We start from the raw sequence: 18,487 nt of genomic DNA on the forward strand, positions 1-18,487 counted from the left end.
TATTCATCTTATTGACTTGTTTTGAGTAAGTGAAAAATTAACACGGTTCTCAAATTCTGTAGTATTTTCAGATTCTGAAGTACTCAAAAATGTTTACTCAAAGAAGGGTCCCTCCTCCATCTCGTCTACCTTCTTATTCCTGCGTCTTTTCCACTCAGTTTTCTATCCACCTGCTGTAATTAACCACAATCTAATGGATTTCTGGCCTATTCTCCCGGTGTATCTTTGTCTAAAAATGATCAGATACACAAGTATATTCTTTCAGTGGAGTACCTTAATCCGTCAAATATGTTGTAATAGCTCTGAATCTCAGAGAGAGAAGTTTGAAATGCCAATCCTTTCCTTCTCAGAAGTCCCATTGCGGGAAGGTTGATTTATTTTGCAAATTTGCCTGCCCTGACTTCAGAAACATTCAAATGCACTGACCAGTGGGAATTCAGGTATGACACCTGGGTTTCCTCCACTTGCAGAGGTAAGCTGTGACCTTATAGCAGACAAAATGTCATAAGAGGCTGCCTTCAGAAGGACTCGTGATGAGCTCTGATTTAGATAATGGCTCTTATGGTGAGCTTTCCTAAGTAAATATGATTCTTCAAAGCAACCTGATTTCTTTTATCGCTCTGAGAAGTCTCTAGGACATAATATTCCTACTCTCTTATAGGTGGGCCCATCACTGCATATGAACAGGGAAAAATTTATTTAAATGGAGATTCTGTAATCCTCCATATAAGCTTCCTTCTCAGCCTTGTAAGAGCCACAATGTTGAGAAACTCGCCTTCCACTTCTTCACCTAAGTTGAAAATGTTGAAAAAGAGACAAGGGAAGCCCTCATCAGTTCTCCAGTGGAGACCTCCCCTCAGCATGGATTAGGAGCCATTAGTCCATACTCTAGGGCTATTTTTCTTCAACAAACCAGACACATCTCTGCAACATTACTATACTTTTATTCTCAGCCTCATCTTTCTTGAGGCGTTAACTATCTTCTAGATGGTCAAAAGTAAGAACAACTCTCATCATACTTTCTTTTTTGAGAGTGGAAATAGTAGCTAAGTCAATTGATCACAGAAATGAGAGGGAACATGCCATTATATTTTAACCAGTGTGTAAAGAAGGCTCTTATGTAACCAGCCAGCCTGGCTTTTCCCTCCAGAGAATTTTGTTTTTCAGCAAATTGCTGTTGGGATGAAGCTTTATAGCATTGGAGTCCTTGTAGCCATCTTACTCTTGTGTGAGCGGCATGTCTTCGCTTTTCAGAGGTAACTCAGTAGAATCTTAGGTCGTGGGGGGCCAATTTCCTCGCTCGTTTGCCCCATATGGAATCCAGTCAGTGCACTAACCTGGGAGCAAAATGTTAAAAGTTTGAAGGTCAGCTCTTTCAGAGATTTTCCATGTTGCCCTGATGAAAAGTACATTTCAGTGTAATCAGGATCTCACTAGACCTAGGGTCTTCTGTTTTTGTTTTTGTTTTTCCTTTTCTGGCTCTAGTTTTATTACTGAGAGAAAGCTGGATGATACGGATAATCAGGGGCTAGGGAGATTACAGCAATAGAAGCTTTTATAAAGGTAATTATTTACACTCTAACACATCACATGATTTACATTTTTTTTGTCTTCACACACAAAATATATTAACTGGATAATTTGTGTTAACTATGAATAACCCGACTGTGGGTAACTATGAATATTTTCATCTTGTATATGGAATACAGGGAGGAGAAGAAGGTAAAGGTATGAAATAGGAGGTTTGGCTTGTGTGTGAGTATTTACGTGAATATGAAAGGAAGAATAGGTGTGTTATAAAGAACACCTATGTGAATGTATCTAATTCTTATTTAGCTTAGTTGAGTGATTCCCTGGAGGTTTTCCACTCTCAACCACTTAGAAGAGTACAAATGAACTCCCATTCTAACACATAGACTATATGGCAAGTAGTTCACGCTGTGTGTCATATTGTGATTTATTACCTAGTGAACTCGAAGACTTTTAGAACTAATTTTGTTTCCTTTGAAATTATCTTATTTTTTCCCTTTGTTTTGCTTCTATGATTCTTCTCTGATCGTCTCCAAGACAAATGCCTCTCCACATTTAGTGAATAGTAAAGAGAGGAAGGACATACCAGGGAAGGAAAATTCTATCCAAAATACTTTCTTCTGGGGTATGGCGGGGGGCAGGGGGGGAGGGTCCTGGGCAGCTCAGTTGGTTAAGTGTCTGCCTTCAGCTCAGGTCATGATCTTGAGGTCCTCGGATGGAGCCCCGTGTGGAGTTCCATGCTCAGCGGGGAGTCTGCTTCTCCCCTCACCTGCTTATGCTCTCTCTCACTATCTCTCTGTCCTCTGTGTCTCTCTCAAATTAGTAAAGAAAATCTATAGGAAAAACAAAATACTTTTCTGAGTCAGAAAGAGGCACAGGACAGCATTTAAGGAAACAGAGCTTGACTTGAGAGCCTGATGCTGTGTTTGTACATTATCACTGATTCTTTTTTGTTCAATATGATTGTCAGGTGTCACACAACAAATTCCATCACCAAGTAATGATTGCTAATCGAAACAACATGTGAGTCAAATTGCTAGAATAACTGGTGACTGATGTCTCTACGTGTTATCAATAAGCCAGATGACTATAATTTCTAAGGTCCTTGCCATTTCTAATATCTCATAACTTGGCAATTGGCTTTACTTAAAAGTAGGGGAGAGGGCAGGAGGAAAACTGATCTCAACATGTCCAGCTGGGTACTGTGGCGGTATCATCCAGGAGAGAGGAAAAGGAGGGGACACATGGTTATCTAGCACCTGTGTTGCCTCACGCACTGGGCTCAGCACTTAGAAACATCATCTCATTAAATGCCTACAATCCTACACCCTCGGAATCTTTATGGCGATACCCAACAGAGAAGGAAACTGAGCCCTAGGAAGGATAAATCATTTGCCCCAAACCAAACAGTAAGTGTAGAGTTTGGATTCAAACCCGTGTTCACCTCACTCCCACCTCACCTCACTCCCACCTGTTTCACTGCATAGCATTGGTTCTAGGATCTAGGAATTAGGAAGAGAGCTCACTTGATGGAGGTCAGATAGAGTCACAGTGAGTTTGCAGAGAAGACAGGTGGTCCCCAGTGCAGCCTTGGGGAGAGGCGGGCTGGAAGTCCAGGGTCCAGGTCTTCACCGTGCTGGGTCTTTGGTGGCGTGGTGCCAGCCCCTTGGCAGAGGCCGCAAGGCCTGGCCGGCCACCATCTGGAGCCTGGCATGAACTGGACTCCTAGATAAGACAGTCACTATCTTGGTAGTGTCACAAGCTTCACCAGACTTCACAAGACTGTCGCAAGCTTCAACGGGTCACTTCAAAATGAGAAATCACATGACAGTTGAGCAGATATTATGCCAATAAAGGATTTACACACAAACACACACACATACACACACAGACACAGACAAAGCAAAGAAATATGTGAGAATATTCCTTCATGCACAGCTTTTCTTACTATTTCTTGCTTCAGCATGTACTTTGGAGTCCAATCGATAACTCTGCTTGAAGAGAAGAATAAAAACATGCCTACATTTGAACCAGTCACGGGGTATTGAAAATACGTGTCCATGTGTACTGGGAAAGGCCTAGCTGATAGCTGCAGCTTCGTGGGCAGACGCATACCTGAGTCCACCACCCCCTCCACTAGAAAAACAAAACTGAACTCTTTCTGTGAGTAAAAATAATTTTTTTTTAACCAGCTGTTTCTGAGCTCTGCTTTTCCAGAAACAGCCTATTACTGAAGCTTAAAGAGAAATCTAATTTCATTCAGGCAAGAGACTTTGATGAATTATTTCTGGGGGCAAGCCCGTAACCCCTTCTAGAAAAGAGGCTGGAAAAAAATAAATAAAAATAATAAAATAAAAATAAAATAAAATAAAATAAAATAAAAGAAGAGGCTGTCGCTCTGGCTTTTCCCTAACACTGTTCTCTGTTACTGCTTTCTTGGCCTGACGCTTTTCCTAAAGCACTTGGTATTCAGGCAATGCCTTAGCAGCTGATTTGTAGGTGCATTTTGACAAGTCTCATCAGGCAAATGCCCCCAAACGAAAACAAGGACCCCCCCAAAAAAGGGGTTAAACACGTGACCATCAGATGGCAGGGAGGAAGACAGCAAACAAACACACGGAACCCAAAACAGGTCTCTTGCAAATTGTCCCTTGCTATCTAAGACCACACAGTGTCAAGGGCAAAAATGAAATCCTGGCAGGAACCTCGCAACCAGAGAGAGGCATGCACCGTGTTGTGCTCTGATGACCCGTCACGGGGGCTGTTTATTGGAAACAGGCAGTAGGGGAAGCACAAGGGAGGAAAGGAAGGGAGGTGAGAGGGTGGAGCAGGCCTGCGGAGCGAGGCCTTCTGAACTATGACTAGGCCGCAGGCCTTGGCCCCTCTGTGGGCTTCACGGGTACCTGCCACCTGGAGCCCAGTTTATTCCCTCGCACTGAGGTCGCCCTCACATAACATTTTCATCTTAAACAACAGGGCACCAGGGGCCTTAAGACGCTGTAACGCGTAAATCAAAATTGCAGCCTTGAGCTCGGTTCCATGGCTCAGAGGCGTCGCACCCGCTTTTCAAACTCAAAAATAACCTTCCAGAACCGATGGCGAATGTGAACCTTCCCCTGGAAACTGTCGCTCAGGGCTGGAGCCTGATGAACACAATCCTGTTCTTGGAGGGAACCATGTCTAGGCTCAAAATCTCCGGATTTGCCAAACAAAGCCACAGCTGCGGTTTATTAGTTGTGCCGCCTTGGATACTTTTTTTTTTTTTAAGATTTTATTTATTCCTGAGAGACAGAGAGAGAGAGAGAGAGAGAGAGAGAGAGGCAGAGACACAGGCAGAGGGAGACGCAGGCTCCATGCAGGGAGCCCCATGCGGGACTTGATCCTAGGACCCCGGGGTCACGACATGGGCCAGAGGCAGATGCTCCATCGCTGAGCCCCCCAGGCGTCCCTCGGGGTTTAACTTCTTAGGAACTGTTCAGATTCCACTGCTGAGGAATTCTCCAGACCAGGGCTAGATGCATCTCTTGTGACTCCATGTCCTACCCCAAGGAATCTTGCATTCACTCCCACGTGTTCGTCCCCTGCAGGCGGAGCTATCTGACAGCATCTGAGTTACAACTACCCACCTGAAGTATTTCTTCTTTGGGTTTTAATTACTGTCCAGCCAACTGGAGGCCAGCCACATGCATGCTTGGCCTTCTTGGGAACAAGCCAGGCACCAGTTCTTGTGTCTCTAAACTCGAGGAAGTATGTTCAGACTCTCCCATTACCCCTTGGAAGTCCTCCCTGCAAGGTGGGGATGAGGGAAGTAACACCCCCAAACTTCATCCCCTTTGGGAGAAGGGACACTGATAGAACTGCAACAACTTGCTCCAAAGAAGTGTTGTCACAAATCTTCTCCCTTTCTCCACTCTGACCACTTTTCATAGAATCTTTCTCATGAAGTAAGGGGACGTGGTCAGGAAACTGATCCTCAGAAACTGGGAGTTCTGCATACAGTGACCTCCCTGACCCTCCTCCCATTTCCCAATTCTATTGTGTTGGCACTTGGGTCAAGCAGGTGGAGACAGGGAGTCCTGCTCACTGCAGCTGGAACTTGTACACATTAATATTTTCTGGAACATGTTTACCCTCATCATTTTAGTCCTCGTATTTCCCAATTTATGTTTCCTGCATTTCCTTAAAATTTTTCTCCTTAAGAAAGAGGGATATAGCCATTGGAATAATACATTTTTTTTAACCTTTGCTTTTTCTTTTTTTCTCCTTTCTGTTCATTAACTTTGGTCAAGTACTTTAGTGGAAGGTCCTTACCTTCTAATCAACACGACACTTCCTTCACATAGAACTGAAATTTAGCCTGTTGAGCAATGGAGACCTCACTGCTTTGTAAAAGGCGTCCCATTTCATTGTTAGCTTAAGTTGTTAGGAAATTCACTCTCGAACTAGGATTCACTCATAGGAGTCCCGACTTCATATCAGAATAGAGCTTTGAGTTTTTCGCTCTTTGGCTTGAAATACAGACAAGGGCCACAATCCTGACTCCAGCTTTTAAGACCCTTGGTGGTTAGGTCCCATCCTGCCCATTCATCTTGGTTTTATTTCCTGGTACATCCCAACAGAAGCCCCATATTCCTGCCCAGCCAGATCCCTTGCTATTCCTTGAGCTCTGGTTTTGCTTTCCCACTTATGCATCGGCACTTAGGCCATTTCATCTCCAACTCGCTTGCCAAACGTCTACTGATCTCAATCTAATGGCATCACTTCCCCTTCACTTTCCAGATCCTGCCCATCTCAGAAGTCCAGCTCAGAGTGTCCCCATTCTCTGATGACCTCAGCCCAAGTAACTTCTGACTTTGCATTTTTGTAACAGAGAATACAAACTTACAGAGCACTTTGCATGTTTTATCCCACATGATAGACCTCTGTATCCATTGTGGGTTAGTTTCGCCAGGCAGCAGCATCTAAGATAGGGATTTGTGTGTAAGAAGTTGACTAGAAAGTGGTATTGGGACCAACATTTGTGCAAGAATTAAGGAAAGAGGCCCGAGCTGAGGAGGAACTGAATAATGATGCAGTCACACGAAGCCCTGGGATCCCTAAAGCAGAGTCATTCTTGCAGAGTTATCCCAAACTGGGGCAAGGGCATATGCCTCTATAACCCATATCTATTAGTCATTGGATGTGGACTGTACCTGGGAGGGGGCATGACCTTGCCAGCATGGCCTTCTTCAGTCAAGAAAAAGTCCTGGAAAGGGACTCGAGGAACAGCTGCCAACACTGGCAGACGCTGGGAAAATGATCTATTCCTGGATGGGGACCTGGGCAGCACAACGTGGCATCTCCTACGGTCCAGCCCTTGTGCCAGATCAATCTACTTCAAATATAAGCTTGGGGAGCAGCTCCTCTGGGATTTCGGATTTTACCCAGTTTTGCTGGAGGAAACATACGAGAGGAACATTAGTGGGATTCGCTGTACAGTCCACCACAGCCGACCTAGTCTTGAGACGATAACCAATACTCCTCTTTTTCCTTTTTTACAATCCATTCCGTTTTCCTTTCACCAGCACCTACCGTGGTCTAGATGACTTACCTGGTGAGATGATCCAGCCTCTTGACCTCCAACGGTCTGAGCCTCCCATGACCATGCCCTTCTGGGCCATGACTATTGCACTAGTCTATACACGTCAACACGGGTTAAGGGAGTATTACAGAATGCCTAAGACCAAATACAGTCTTCCCGGCCAGCTTAACTGTGCAAATGCGGCCCTTTAAAGCCTCCTGGTTATCCAGGTCATTTACCTCATCTGGCATAACTTCTCTCTTGTGAGACAAGGAGAATGAAATGACTGGGGAGCAGCAACAGCTCTCAGTTTAACAAGACTCTTGCCATGACCCTTGTGGGAGCTTTTCTCTTCTGGGGACTAGAACTTTTAAATTTACAGAGCCATGTTTATAGATAGCAAGTAAAAATTGCCCTGATTCACCTGGCATGGTGGTGAATAAAGCCACTTCCACTTGGTTCCTGAAACCATGGATTCTAACTCGTGGAGACACCGCATCATATCATGATTATTGATTTAAAACTACATCCTGGAAGATGTTGCCCTTTCCAAGCCAGCACCTCAGCTAATCCATTCTAATTGCTGTATGAGGCTAGTAGCTTCTGGGTGGTGTGTGGGTATGTGCCCAGTGGATCCCACGGTAATGTGCCCATTCTGCGCCTCCCTTGTTGTAAAGTGGATTCCTTTTTTTTTTTTTAAGATTATATTTATTTACTCATGAGAGACACACAGAGAGGTGGGGGGCAGAGACAGAGGCAGAGGGAGAAGCAGGCTCCATGTGGGGAGCTGATGTGGGACTCGATCCCAGGTCTCCAAGATCAGGCCCCGGGCCAAAGGCAGCACTAAACTGCTGAGCCACCTGGGCTGCCCGTAAAGTGGATCCCTTAATCAGATACAGTGTTGGGGTGGGATCCCTTGCAGAGCAAACACTATGTAAGTCCTTGTATGGTAACACTAGTTGAGGCCCTGCAGGTGGAAGAGGCAAATACAGACCCAGAGTGGAAGGGGACCAAAGTAGACAATTCCTCACCAAGTGGTTGTTTGGTCTCTTTGAGGAATGGTGCTGATTAAAGGGCTTGGTTTTGGTTTCTGTTGCTGGCAAGTTGGACGTTTGGCAACAACGTTTGCTCTTTGAATCTTGATGAGTAGCAACTCATCCTGTTGGGCCATGTGTAACTTTACCCCTGCCATCATGTCTGTTCCATTCATGTGTCCTTTGTGCCAACACTGGTATGACTGTGACAGAGGCTGGCTGAAATCCACTGCCCAATTTTTTTTATTTTATTTACTTATTCATGACAGACACAGAGAGAGAGGGAGGCAGAGACATAGGCAGAGGGAGAAGCAGGCTCCATGCAGGGGGCCTAATGTGGGACTCGATCCCGGGACTCCAGGATCAGGCCCTGGGCCGAAGGCAGATGCTCAAACGCTGAGCCACCCAGGCGTCCCTCCACTGCCCAATTATTTTGTTGACATAGTTATTTAGTGCCTGTTGTTTGGTGGGTGCTCTCTGTTACGTGCTACAATGTGATACAAAGGTCCCCCCACTTCCCTAGTCCCCCAAAAGTAGACACCAAGATGAAATTAGACATACAAGAGATGTAGGGAGGAAAATGCTTGAGAGAAAGAAATAAGGAGGGGACAGGAAGAGGCTCTCAGGAGAGACATCAGACTGCAATGCAGGTTTAACCCCTGTGCAGGAGAAAGGGAAGGAAGGCAGGTAGACCACGGAAGTTTTATAGTGCAATTCTAAAAAAGGTTTTGCAAAGTTGGTAAGACGGTTCTTGAGCTAATGTCATCCATCAGAAGAGCCCCTCACCTTTCAGTAATGAGCCTGCCTTGTCATCCCCACCATTTTCAGTTATTAGCTGGAAGCAGCCAGTAAAAACTACGGCCTTAGCATTAACATAGGGACAGAATTCAAGCAGAGCAGCTGGCACTTAGCTTGACAGTCCCCTGAATCTGTACAGTATTACCCCCCAACATGCGTACACACCCTTGGGAGCACATCTGTCTTACCAAGACCTCCAACACGCCTGGCACGTCTTGTTCATCTGATCTAAGATTCACATGATGTCCTTTACATAGTAGCCTGAGATATCCAGACAGGCTAGTTAGTGGAAAAATTAATTCAAGTCAAGGAAGACTCTAACTATATACTGGTGTCTGTCCCAAGTAGATGTGAATTGTTTGTGATGTTTTTTTCTCATGGAGATAGATCGCTCAATTGCTGAACACCATATATCTAATAAGACTCTGCCCAGCGAAGAGGCCACACTGAGCACTGTGGCTACAATTTGCTCCTATTTGGTGGTGTCTGATTGCCTACGCACAACTACTAAGACCCATCTGGTTTTTGTGAAAGCCAAACTAATGAATTTAAAGTGATTTGTGGCAACCACCATTCTTGCATCGTTAGGTCTTTAAGGGTGATGCTAATATCTGCCATTTCTCCCAGAATGCTTCTTTGTGTTTGCTTTTTCTTCCTTCTCCTGCTGAGCGTGAGGGGGCACAGTTTCCCCTTTGGCTTTTCCCACTATGATAGCTCTTACTTTACAGGTAAGGACCTGATGTGGGGGGCGGGTTCTATCAATTACCGAGTATTCCATCTCAGTGTTACATTTGGGGACAGGGAAATGATCATGGGTGATCCACGGACCCAGGGCAGTGCCTCCACCAAGAGCTGGACCTAGATTTAGGGTTCCAGACTGCTAAGCATCAATGTCAACTTGGACCCTGCAAGATGACCTCAAAATGATTGAGCAGTTTCCTTTCTCCAGTGTGTAGAGTTCCTGAGTACAGTTTCATAGGTTTCTTTGGGAAGGGACAGAGGAAGTCATGGTCATACGCCCTTTCTGTACTGTTGCAGGGTCTTTCTTTGTGGGGACTTGCCTCCTCACTTCAGGCAAGAGATTCTGGGTCTAGGGACTGGCCAACATCTGGAAACAGGGCAATGGATTGTGACTTTGGATTGGCATAGCTGTCCTTAGCTTCTCTCATATTCATCCTTGATTTATTTTGATTGTAAAGATTGAGCAATACTTTTGTTGGCTGCCATTTATCTTGCCCTGGGAACTCTATGTTCTCGTAACTAACTCTATAGCTTTCTGTGGGTCGAGTTTTTCTGGCTGCCACTCTGACCTTGTTGTTAATGAAAACAACTGAGCCCAACTTGTCAAAGATGCTTAAACACTGCCACCTGGCTTCTATCGTGTAATGATTTAGTCATGGCCATCGCTATTGGGGAGCTCAGTTCTGTAACATCATCTCTTACTGTCAGCCCTCAGAATCTACTCCCACCTCTCCTCCTGGCCTCCTAACTGGTAGGTAGGGTTAAGTCATGACATAATCTGGCTGCACAAGTGCTGAGTATGCTAAAAAAGGAAAGGGACTATATCCCTAAAGCTGTGCACTCGCCCAACATACAGAATTTGACATTCCAGTTAGATCCTTGGGAAGTGGTGCTAATTGCTGCTAGGATGGTGTTTGGAAGCTGGTAGAAAACAGTGGCCTACATTTAATGAACTAGAAATGTCAGAGCTATTATGGCAGATGGTGAAAGAAAGGATAAAAAAAGTCCTAGAACAGGACATGCTAGAATGAAAAGAGACTGACGAAATACTAGAAAACCCACTGTACTCCCCTGATGGGCTCGGAGGACATTTGAAAACAACAAGGAATGTACTAGCAAAAGGGTCACTAGCGGTATAAGAAGCTTGGCAGTGGCTTTTTCACAGTCAGTATAGCTTTCTAATAGCTTTCCCCCCTGATTAAGTAAGAGTTCTTTTTGGTTAATAAATAATATTGAAAGGCATAAAATTGGGAAGAAAAACCTTTATTTGGATTTCATCACCCTGAGAAAACATCATTAACATTTTGGGGATCATTTTTTCATACATTTCTCTATACATTTATATACACCCTTGTTTAATTTTACACTCATTGAATACCGGGGTCTCCTACCAGAACTATAGAGACCTTCCTTTTAAAAAACAATCTTATTTCCTCCTTCCATGTCCCTCACCTACCCAGTCTTTCATTGTCATTCCCCATCATCCAGATAGATGTTAGCTACGTACTGCTTATTCATTCACCACTCTCTCCTCCTGCTTTTAACACACGTAGCTTTCCTTTTTCTCATTTTTTTCTTCACAAAAATGGGATAATGTTTTATTGGCTTCTCCATTTCTTGCTTCTCTCTTTCAGAATGTCATATAAATCTCCCGCAAGTTAACTGTTCTAAATCTAATTCATTCTTTATAATGGCTACAAAACATCCCAGAATGTGCAGACACTACCAGAATTCAACAATTCTGTTACTGAGAAGCATTCATGTGGTTTCCAGTAATTGTTACTACAAATGATCCTGCAGTACCTGCCTTTGAACATATTTCCTTAAGCACTGGTTGAATAGTGTTCACTAAAACTGTACCAGGGACTGACATAAAATTTCCTATTCTGTTTTTCCTGTGAGCCAGTCCTTCCCTCTTCTGAAAATCAAGGCTCCATAGGCTTATTTCCAGAATTTAAAATCTTTTAATCAGGCTTTCTAAAATAAAACCACCCTCCACCCTGCTGTCAAAGTTATTCTTATAAATCACAAGGGATGTCCTTTTCTGAACTCCTAATTGCCTCTAAGACAAAGACCAGATTTCTCAATGTGCACTCAAAACCTTCTCTAGAGGAGGACGAAAATAAGTTTCAAATTCATTTTTGTTTAGCTATGATCCTATCCTACACTTGGCAACAATGAACAGCTTGCTATGTCCCCAACAGCGCCTTTTTGTCTCCTGCCATGGGGCCTTTATACACTCTAACTTACTCAATCATCTCTTCCATAAAGCCTTTGCTAATAATGACAAGCGTAAGTTGCCATAATCTCTTTTGTATTTCCAGAGCTCTTGTTACATGTTTTTTTTTTAATACAATTTTTATTTGGAGTATTTTTAGATGTACAGAAAAGTTGCAAAGATATTACAGAGTTCCTGAATACTCTTCACTCAGGTTCCCCTACCATTAGCACCTTCCATTACCATGTTATATTTGTCAAAACTGAAAATCCAACATTATCAACATTATTATTATTATTATTATTATTACCTAAACTCTAGGCTTTATTTGGTTTTCATCAGTTTTTCCACTTATGTCCTTTCTCTGCTTCAGGATCTAATCTAGGATACAATGCTGTATCTAGTCATCACATTGCTGACATTTAATTTATCGAATGCATTGTAATATAGATAGATAGATGATAGATAGATAGATAGATAGATAGATAGATAGATAGATAGATAGTTTTTGTTTTAGAGAGAGAGAATGAGTGGGAGAGGGAGAGAGAATCTCAAGCAGGCTCCATGCCCAGTGTGGAACCCAATACAGGGGATTGATCCTACAACCCTGAGATTATGACCTGAGCCAAAATCAAGAGTCAGACACAACCAACTGAGCCATCCAGGCACCTCAAAGTCTAAGATTAGTTTTACTTTTTTTAAGATTTTATTTATTTACTCATGAGAGACAGAGAGAGAGGCAGAGACACAGGCAGAGCAAGAAGAGGGCTCCCCTGCAGGAAGCCTGATTCAGAACTTGATCCCAGGACCCTGGGATCATGACCTGAGCCGAAGGCAGACACTCAACCCCTGAGCCACCCAGGCGTCCCCTAAGATCAGTTTTAAATAAAGAACAAAACATTTTCTTTGTGATTAAAAAAATATATTTATCCCACATTTCAAAGACAATATTTGTCTAAAAATAAAAGAAAAACTCCTTTAAGTTAAAAAATGAGCTCCCTCTGATAAATGCCACCAATATACCTTAATTTTAATGTAAATAAAATTGTTCCTTAGAGGTAGAGTAGAAATTTGAGAATGCCATGGCTGTTAACAGATACCACATATATCTGCAATTCCTCACCTCACTGCTTCCATTCTCTATTTATCCAAATCTCCCTCATCTGCACAAATGGATGGAGAACTGCAGTATGAGAAATGTTATTAAGAAATTCTTTTCTTTCTGATTAGGTTGTATGTAAAAATAAGTCAATCCATGTTGATTCACACTAATCTATTGCCTTGGCTTTGCAAGAATTGCTAAGCAATTATTATTTATTACGGCCCTAGCGAGCATTACAAGGTGGGAAGAAATATGACAAAGCAAAGGTGAGAAAACAAATTAAACCAGGTGTCAACTTAAAAAAGAATCTGTTGATGTAATTCATCACTCTAAGAGGTGAAACTAGAAAACTTCGTGCTCATCTCATAAAAACATATGATAAAATCCACACCCATTCTTTATAAAAACTCAAAGCAGAGAGTAGAAGGAAACTTCTTCACCCTGATAAAAGGTACCTACAAAACTGCTACCAGCATCCTAATGGTAAAACATTATAAAGCTTTTCTTAAAAATTATGCATCATGCATATTATTTCCACTGTCATTCAACACTGTACTATATCCTAATCAGTGCAGTAAGGCAAGAAAAAAACTCTATAAGCATTGAAATGAAAGAATCAAAATTTAATATGTGCAATGATAATGATTTCTTGCAAAGAAAAAAACAACATTTCTACTTTAAAATTATCAAAACTACCAAGGGACCTGGATAGAAAAAACAATATATAATAATTAATTTCATTCCTATACCTCAAAAGAAAGAACTAAGAGATGGAATATTTTACAAATCACCATTTATAAAAGAAAAAAGAAATTTCCTAGGATAAGTATAATTAAAAGTATGTAATATTTTTATGGATAATATTATAAAACTTTTTTTTATAAAACTTTTTTTGAACGTTATTAAAAAAGGCCTAAACCAGTAGACAAATCTATCATATTAACGATAAGGAGACTCAGGAGAATACCAATTCTCCCAAATTATTGCCTTATAATAATACTAATCAAAACCCAAACCTTTTTCATGGAACATAACAAGCTGACTTTTAAAATTTATTTGGTAAAAATATACAAAATGAATAAAAATAAATAAATAAAAATAAAATTTATTTGGAAAAGCAAAATGTCAATACAAGAAAATCTCTAAAAAGAACTAGACAAGGGAGAGGGGAAGCAGGAGCTTGTCCTGTAGGCTGTTAAGATTTAATAGGAATCTACAATCCCACAAATGAATGGTATCAGCCTAAGGATAGACAAGTAAATCCAAGGAACATAAAAGAGATCCAAGAAATAGACCATACCACATGAGTAAGGGTAATCCTTGATCGGCCTGTATAACTAATACGTCCTGAAATAGCTTTATTTGCCACAACAAAAGTTTCTCATTCTTCTCAACAATTGATGAAGCCAACCGTCTCTTCCTGGTCCTCTCCACCACCTTGGAGATCTGAGCTACTTCCCTACTATAACTCCCTTGATTCTCTGCTTCTAGCCCCAGGGTGAGAATACATAGCACGTAAAGACTCCCACCTGCTCTTAACTGTGGCACATCACTCCCCCCTCCCCATATTCCTGTTGCTGAGAACGCAGGCACAGGGTCTCAACACAACCACACAGAAGAATGGGGAATGCAGTGTTTTGGTGTATCCCCAGAAACGAAAAATGACGTGATGAACAAGCAGTCTCTGGCAAAGAGTATGAAAACGTGTATGACAGAAATGGCATAACTGATCCTGGGGAAAGTATTAGGGATTAACAAATGATGCTAAGTAGAAAAAAGCAACTCAAGGACTTCTTTCCAATGCACCCAAATAATTTTCAAATAGATTTAAAAACATCAATAAGACAGACAAAAGACAAAACTAAAAGACAACCTATTGAATGGGAGAAGATATTTGCAAATGATATCTCTGATAGAGGGTTACTATCAAAACTATATAAAGAACTTGCACAACTCAACAGCAAAACAATAGAAACCCAAAGAAACCCCCAAATAGTTCAATTAAAAATGGGCAAAAGACATGAACAGACATTTCTCCAAAGAAAACATACAGATGGCTGATATACGAAAAGATGCTCAACCTCACTCATCATCAGGGGAATGCAAATCAAAACCACAATGAGCTATCACCTCACACCTGTCAGAGTGATAACGAGTGTTGGTGAGGATATGGTAAAAAAAAAAAAAAAAAAGGAAGCCTCATGTACTGTTGGTGGGAATGCAAACTTGTGCAGCCACTATGAAAAACAGCATAGAGGTTCCTTAAAAAATTAAAAATAAAATTACCATATGATCCAGTAGTTCCACTATGTATTTATCCAAAGAGTATGAAAATACTAATTAGAAAAGATATATGCACCCTTATGTTTATTGCAGCCTTATTTACAATAGCCACATTATGGAAGCAGCCCAATGTCCTTTGATAGATAAATGGATAAAGAAGCTGTGATATGTATATATAAATATAAATATAAATATTATTTATTATTCAGCCATGAAAAAGAATGCAGTCTTGCCATTTGCAACAACATGGATGGATCTAAAAAGTATAATGCTAAGTGAAATAAGTCAATCAGAAAAACAAATACCATATGATTTCATTCATATGTAAAATTTATTTTTTTAATATTTTATTTATTTATTCATGAGAGACACAGAGAGAGAGAGAGAGAGAGACAGAGACACAGGCAGAGGGAGAAGCAGGCTCCATGCAGGGAGCACACCCTGGGCCAAAGGCAGGCACCAAACTGCTGAGCCACCCAGGGATCCCCTCATATGTAGAATTTAAGAAACAAACAAGTGAACAAAGGAAATAAAGAGAGAAAAACCAAGAAACAGACTCAACTATAGAAAATAAACTGATGGTTATCAGAACAGAGGTGGGGGGGAGAATGGGTGAAAGAGGTGAAGTGACTTAAGAATATATTTATCATGATGAACACGGAGTAATGTATAGAATTGTTGAATCACTACATTATACACTTGAAACTAATACGACACTGTACATTATACTGGAATTCAATTTTAAAAAAAAGAAAGGCAAAAGTAATATAAGAGAATATCTTCAAAATCTAGAGATTGGGAAAAAGTTCTTAACACATAGGAAACCACAACTATAGATGGGAATGATAGATAAAAATATACCATAAAGAAAGAAAAAAGACAAACTGGTACAAGATATTTTCAATACATATAACTGACAAAGGGTTAGTACCTAGATGATAAAAAAGAAATACTAGTCAATTTTCACAAAAGATAATTGGATGGAAATAACTGTACTTCACTAGTAAATCAGAAAATTAGAAATAAAATTGTAAGAAGGTTCCATTTCACAACCATTCGATTGGAAAAATTAAAAAGTCAGACAGCATCAAATATTGGCTAGAAGAAGCAGTAGGAAATCGTTTCCACTGCTGGTGAAAATATGAAACAGGTACAAAAAGTTTGAGAAATAATGCGGTACTATTCTATGAAATTAAAATGTGTGTACCCCCCACCCCAAGATATAGCAATTCCACTTGTAGACGAATGCCAGCACGTGTGGACTATGGCTACATCCTTCAACACAGATGATAAACTTGAAAATACAATGTTGAGGGAGAAAAACAAGATACGGAACGATACATAGAGTGCACCGTTGTTACAGAGTTAAATGGAGCCAATCAGTCTAAGGGTAGCTTAAGAGTCTACACATCCAAGGATCCACACGTGTATTTAAGAATCCACACTGTAGAGGGACAGTAAAGGCATGAGCAAGGTGGAGATTTAGGGTCGTGGACACCTTTGGGGATGTGGCGGGGAGGCAGAGCCGGGCCCAGTCCTCAGGAGCTTCAAGGACACCCTATAACGCTGGATTTCTTAAGAGGCCTAATGGGTTCCTAAGCATTCATTTAATTAATAAGCAAGCATTGACGTAAACATTCCCTTATGCATCCAATATTGAATTTTTAAAATTAAAACATACCCAGGTGCACACCTGCACACAGAGAAAAAAGAAGTAAGGGCTCCCATTCAAGAGAGTTATTGATCCGGCCGTTGTTCAGGAGCAGAAAGAATGAGAAAGTCTATGTTCTCTTTTTAACACTTAATCCACAGCAAGATCCTCTGTTAACAATTAAAAAGCTTGTTTCCTTTTCACCGGTCTAAGGTGTCCCATTTTCACTTTTTTACTTGACATCAAAATTCTGCTTTATTTTTTCCCCCAGTGGCCAGGTTTTATCTGCTTTTCCTAGAACCTCCAAGCAAGTGCAGATTCTGCAGAATCTTACTACAGCATATGAGGTAATTCCTTCTTCATTTATCTTTACACTTGACCCTTGAATAGCACTGGTTTGAACTGCCTGGATCCACGTACACACAGATTTTTAAAATTTTTTTTTGAGAAATAGAGTATAGTACTGAAAATGTATTTTCCCTATGACTTTGTTTTCTTAAAGATTTTTTAAATTTATTTAGGAGAGAGAGAGCGTGCACAGAGGGAGGAGATGCAGACTCCCCATGGAGCAGGGAGCCCGATGCGGGGCTCGGTCCCAGGACCCTGAGATCATGACCTGAGCCAAAGGCAGGTGCTCACCAACTGAACCCCCCAGGCTCTCCTCCTTACGATTCTCTTAATGACATTTTCTGTCCCCTGGTTTGCTTTATTATAGGAACACAGTATACGAGGCACACAATATATGAGATACGTGTTCTTCATATATGTTATCCGTAAGGCTCCAGTTAACAGTGGGCTGCTAGTAAAGTTTGGGTGAAGTCAAAAGTTATAGGTAGATTTTCAGCTGCATGGGAGTCTGCACCCCTGACCCTACACTCTTCAAGGGTCACGTGTATATTGGCTCCATTATGTATAAATTTTGTGTGCCATGTTCTCTCATATGTTGTCTGACACACACAGACACACACATATAAAGCTGGTATAAGATATATATATATATACACACACAGCTGGTATAAACTCCTCTTTTTAAATTTTGAGATAGAGCACGAGCAGGGGGGAGAGGCAAAGAGAGAGAGAGAATCTTCAGCAGGCTCCACACCCATTGCAAAGCCTGACTCGAGGCTCGATCTCATGACCCTGGGATCAGAACCTGAGCCGAAATCAAGAGTCCGACGCTTAAGGAACTGAGCCATGCACGCGCCCCTAAACCCCTCTTCTTGTAGCCTCCTCCCCTTCCCCACAATCACATGATTCTGCTGGTTGCTACAATCAAAACTTCTTCATTTGTGCTATTGGCCTTTCAGCCAAATTCATAATAATGATAACGTAGAGAATTCAAGTGCATACTTACGGAACACCTGGGTGGCTCCATGGTTGAGCCTGTATCTCTGGCTCAGGCCGTGACCCTGGGGTCCTGGGATCGAGTCCCGCATCAGGCTCCCTGCAGGGAGCCTGCTTCTCCCTCTGCCTGTGTCTCCGCCTCTGTGTGTCTCATGAATAAACAGATAAAATCCTTTTTTTTAAAAAAAGTGTATACTTGCAAACATGTTATGACAGTAGAAGCCCA

The 18,487-nt window shown here is 41.6% G+C and overlaps 1 protein-coding gene across 1 annotated transcript in view; it reads left to right on the forward strand.

Annotated features, from left to right (window-relative positions):
• The first annotated feature begins 1,054 nt into the window (after positions 1–1,054).
• The window catches only part of CPB2 (carboxypeptidase B2), a 51,869-nt gene continuing 34,436 nt past the window's right edge, over positions 1,055–18,487 (forward strand). The window contains exons 1-2 of the mRNA XM_055335622.1: positions 1,055–1,256; positions 17,189–17,264. Of these exons, the coding sequence (XP_055191597.1) occupies positions 1,183–1,256; positions 17,189–17,264 (150 nt within the window). The 5' untranslated portion in view covers positions 1,055–1,182. The remainder of the gene's footprint in view (positions 1,257–17,188; positions 17,265–18,487) is intronic.

Source organism: Nyctereutes procyonoides, unplaced genomic scaffold (genome assembly GCF_905146905.1).
Source record: "Nyctereutes procyonoides isolate TBG_1078 unplaced genomic scaffold, NYPRO_anot_genome, whole genome shotgun sequence".
Lineage (NCBI taxonomy): Eukaryota > Metazoa > Chordata > Mammalia > Carnivora > Canidae > Nyctereutes > Nyctereutes procyonoides.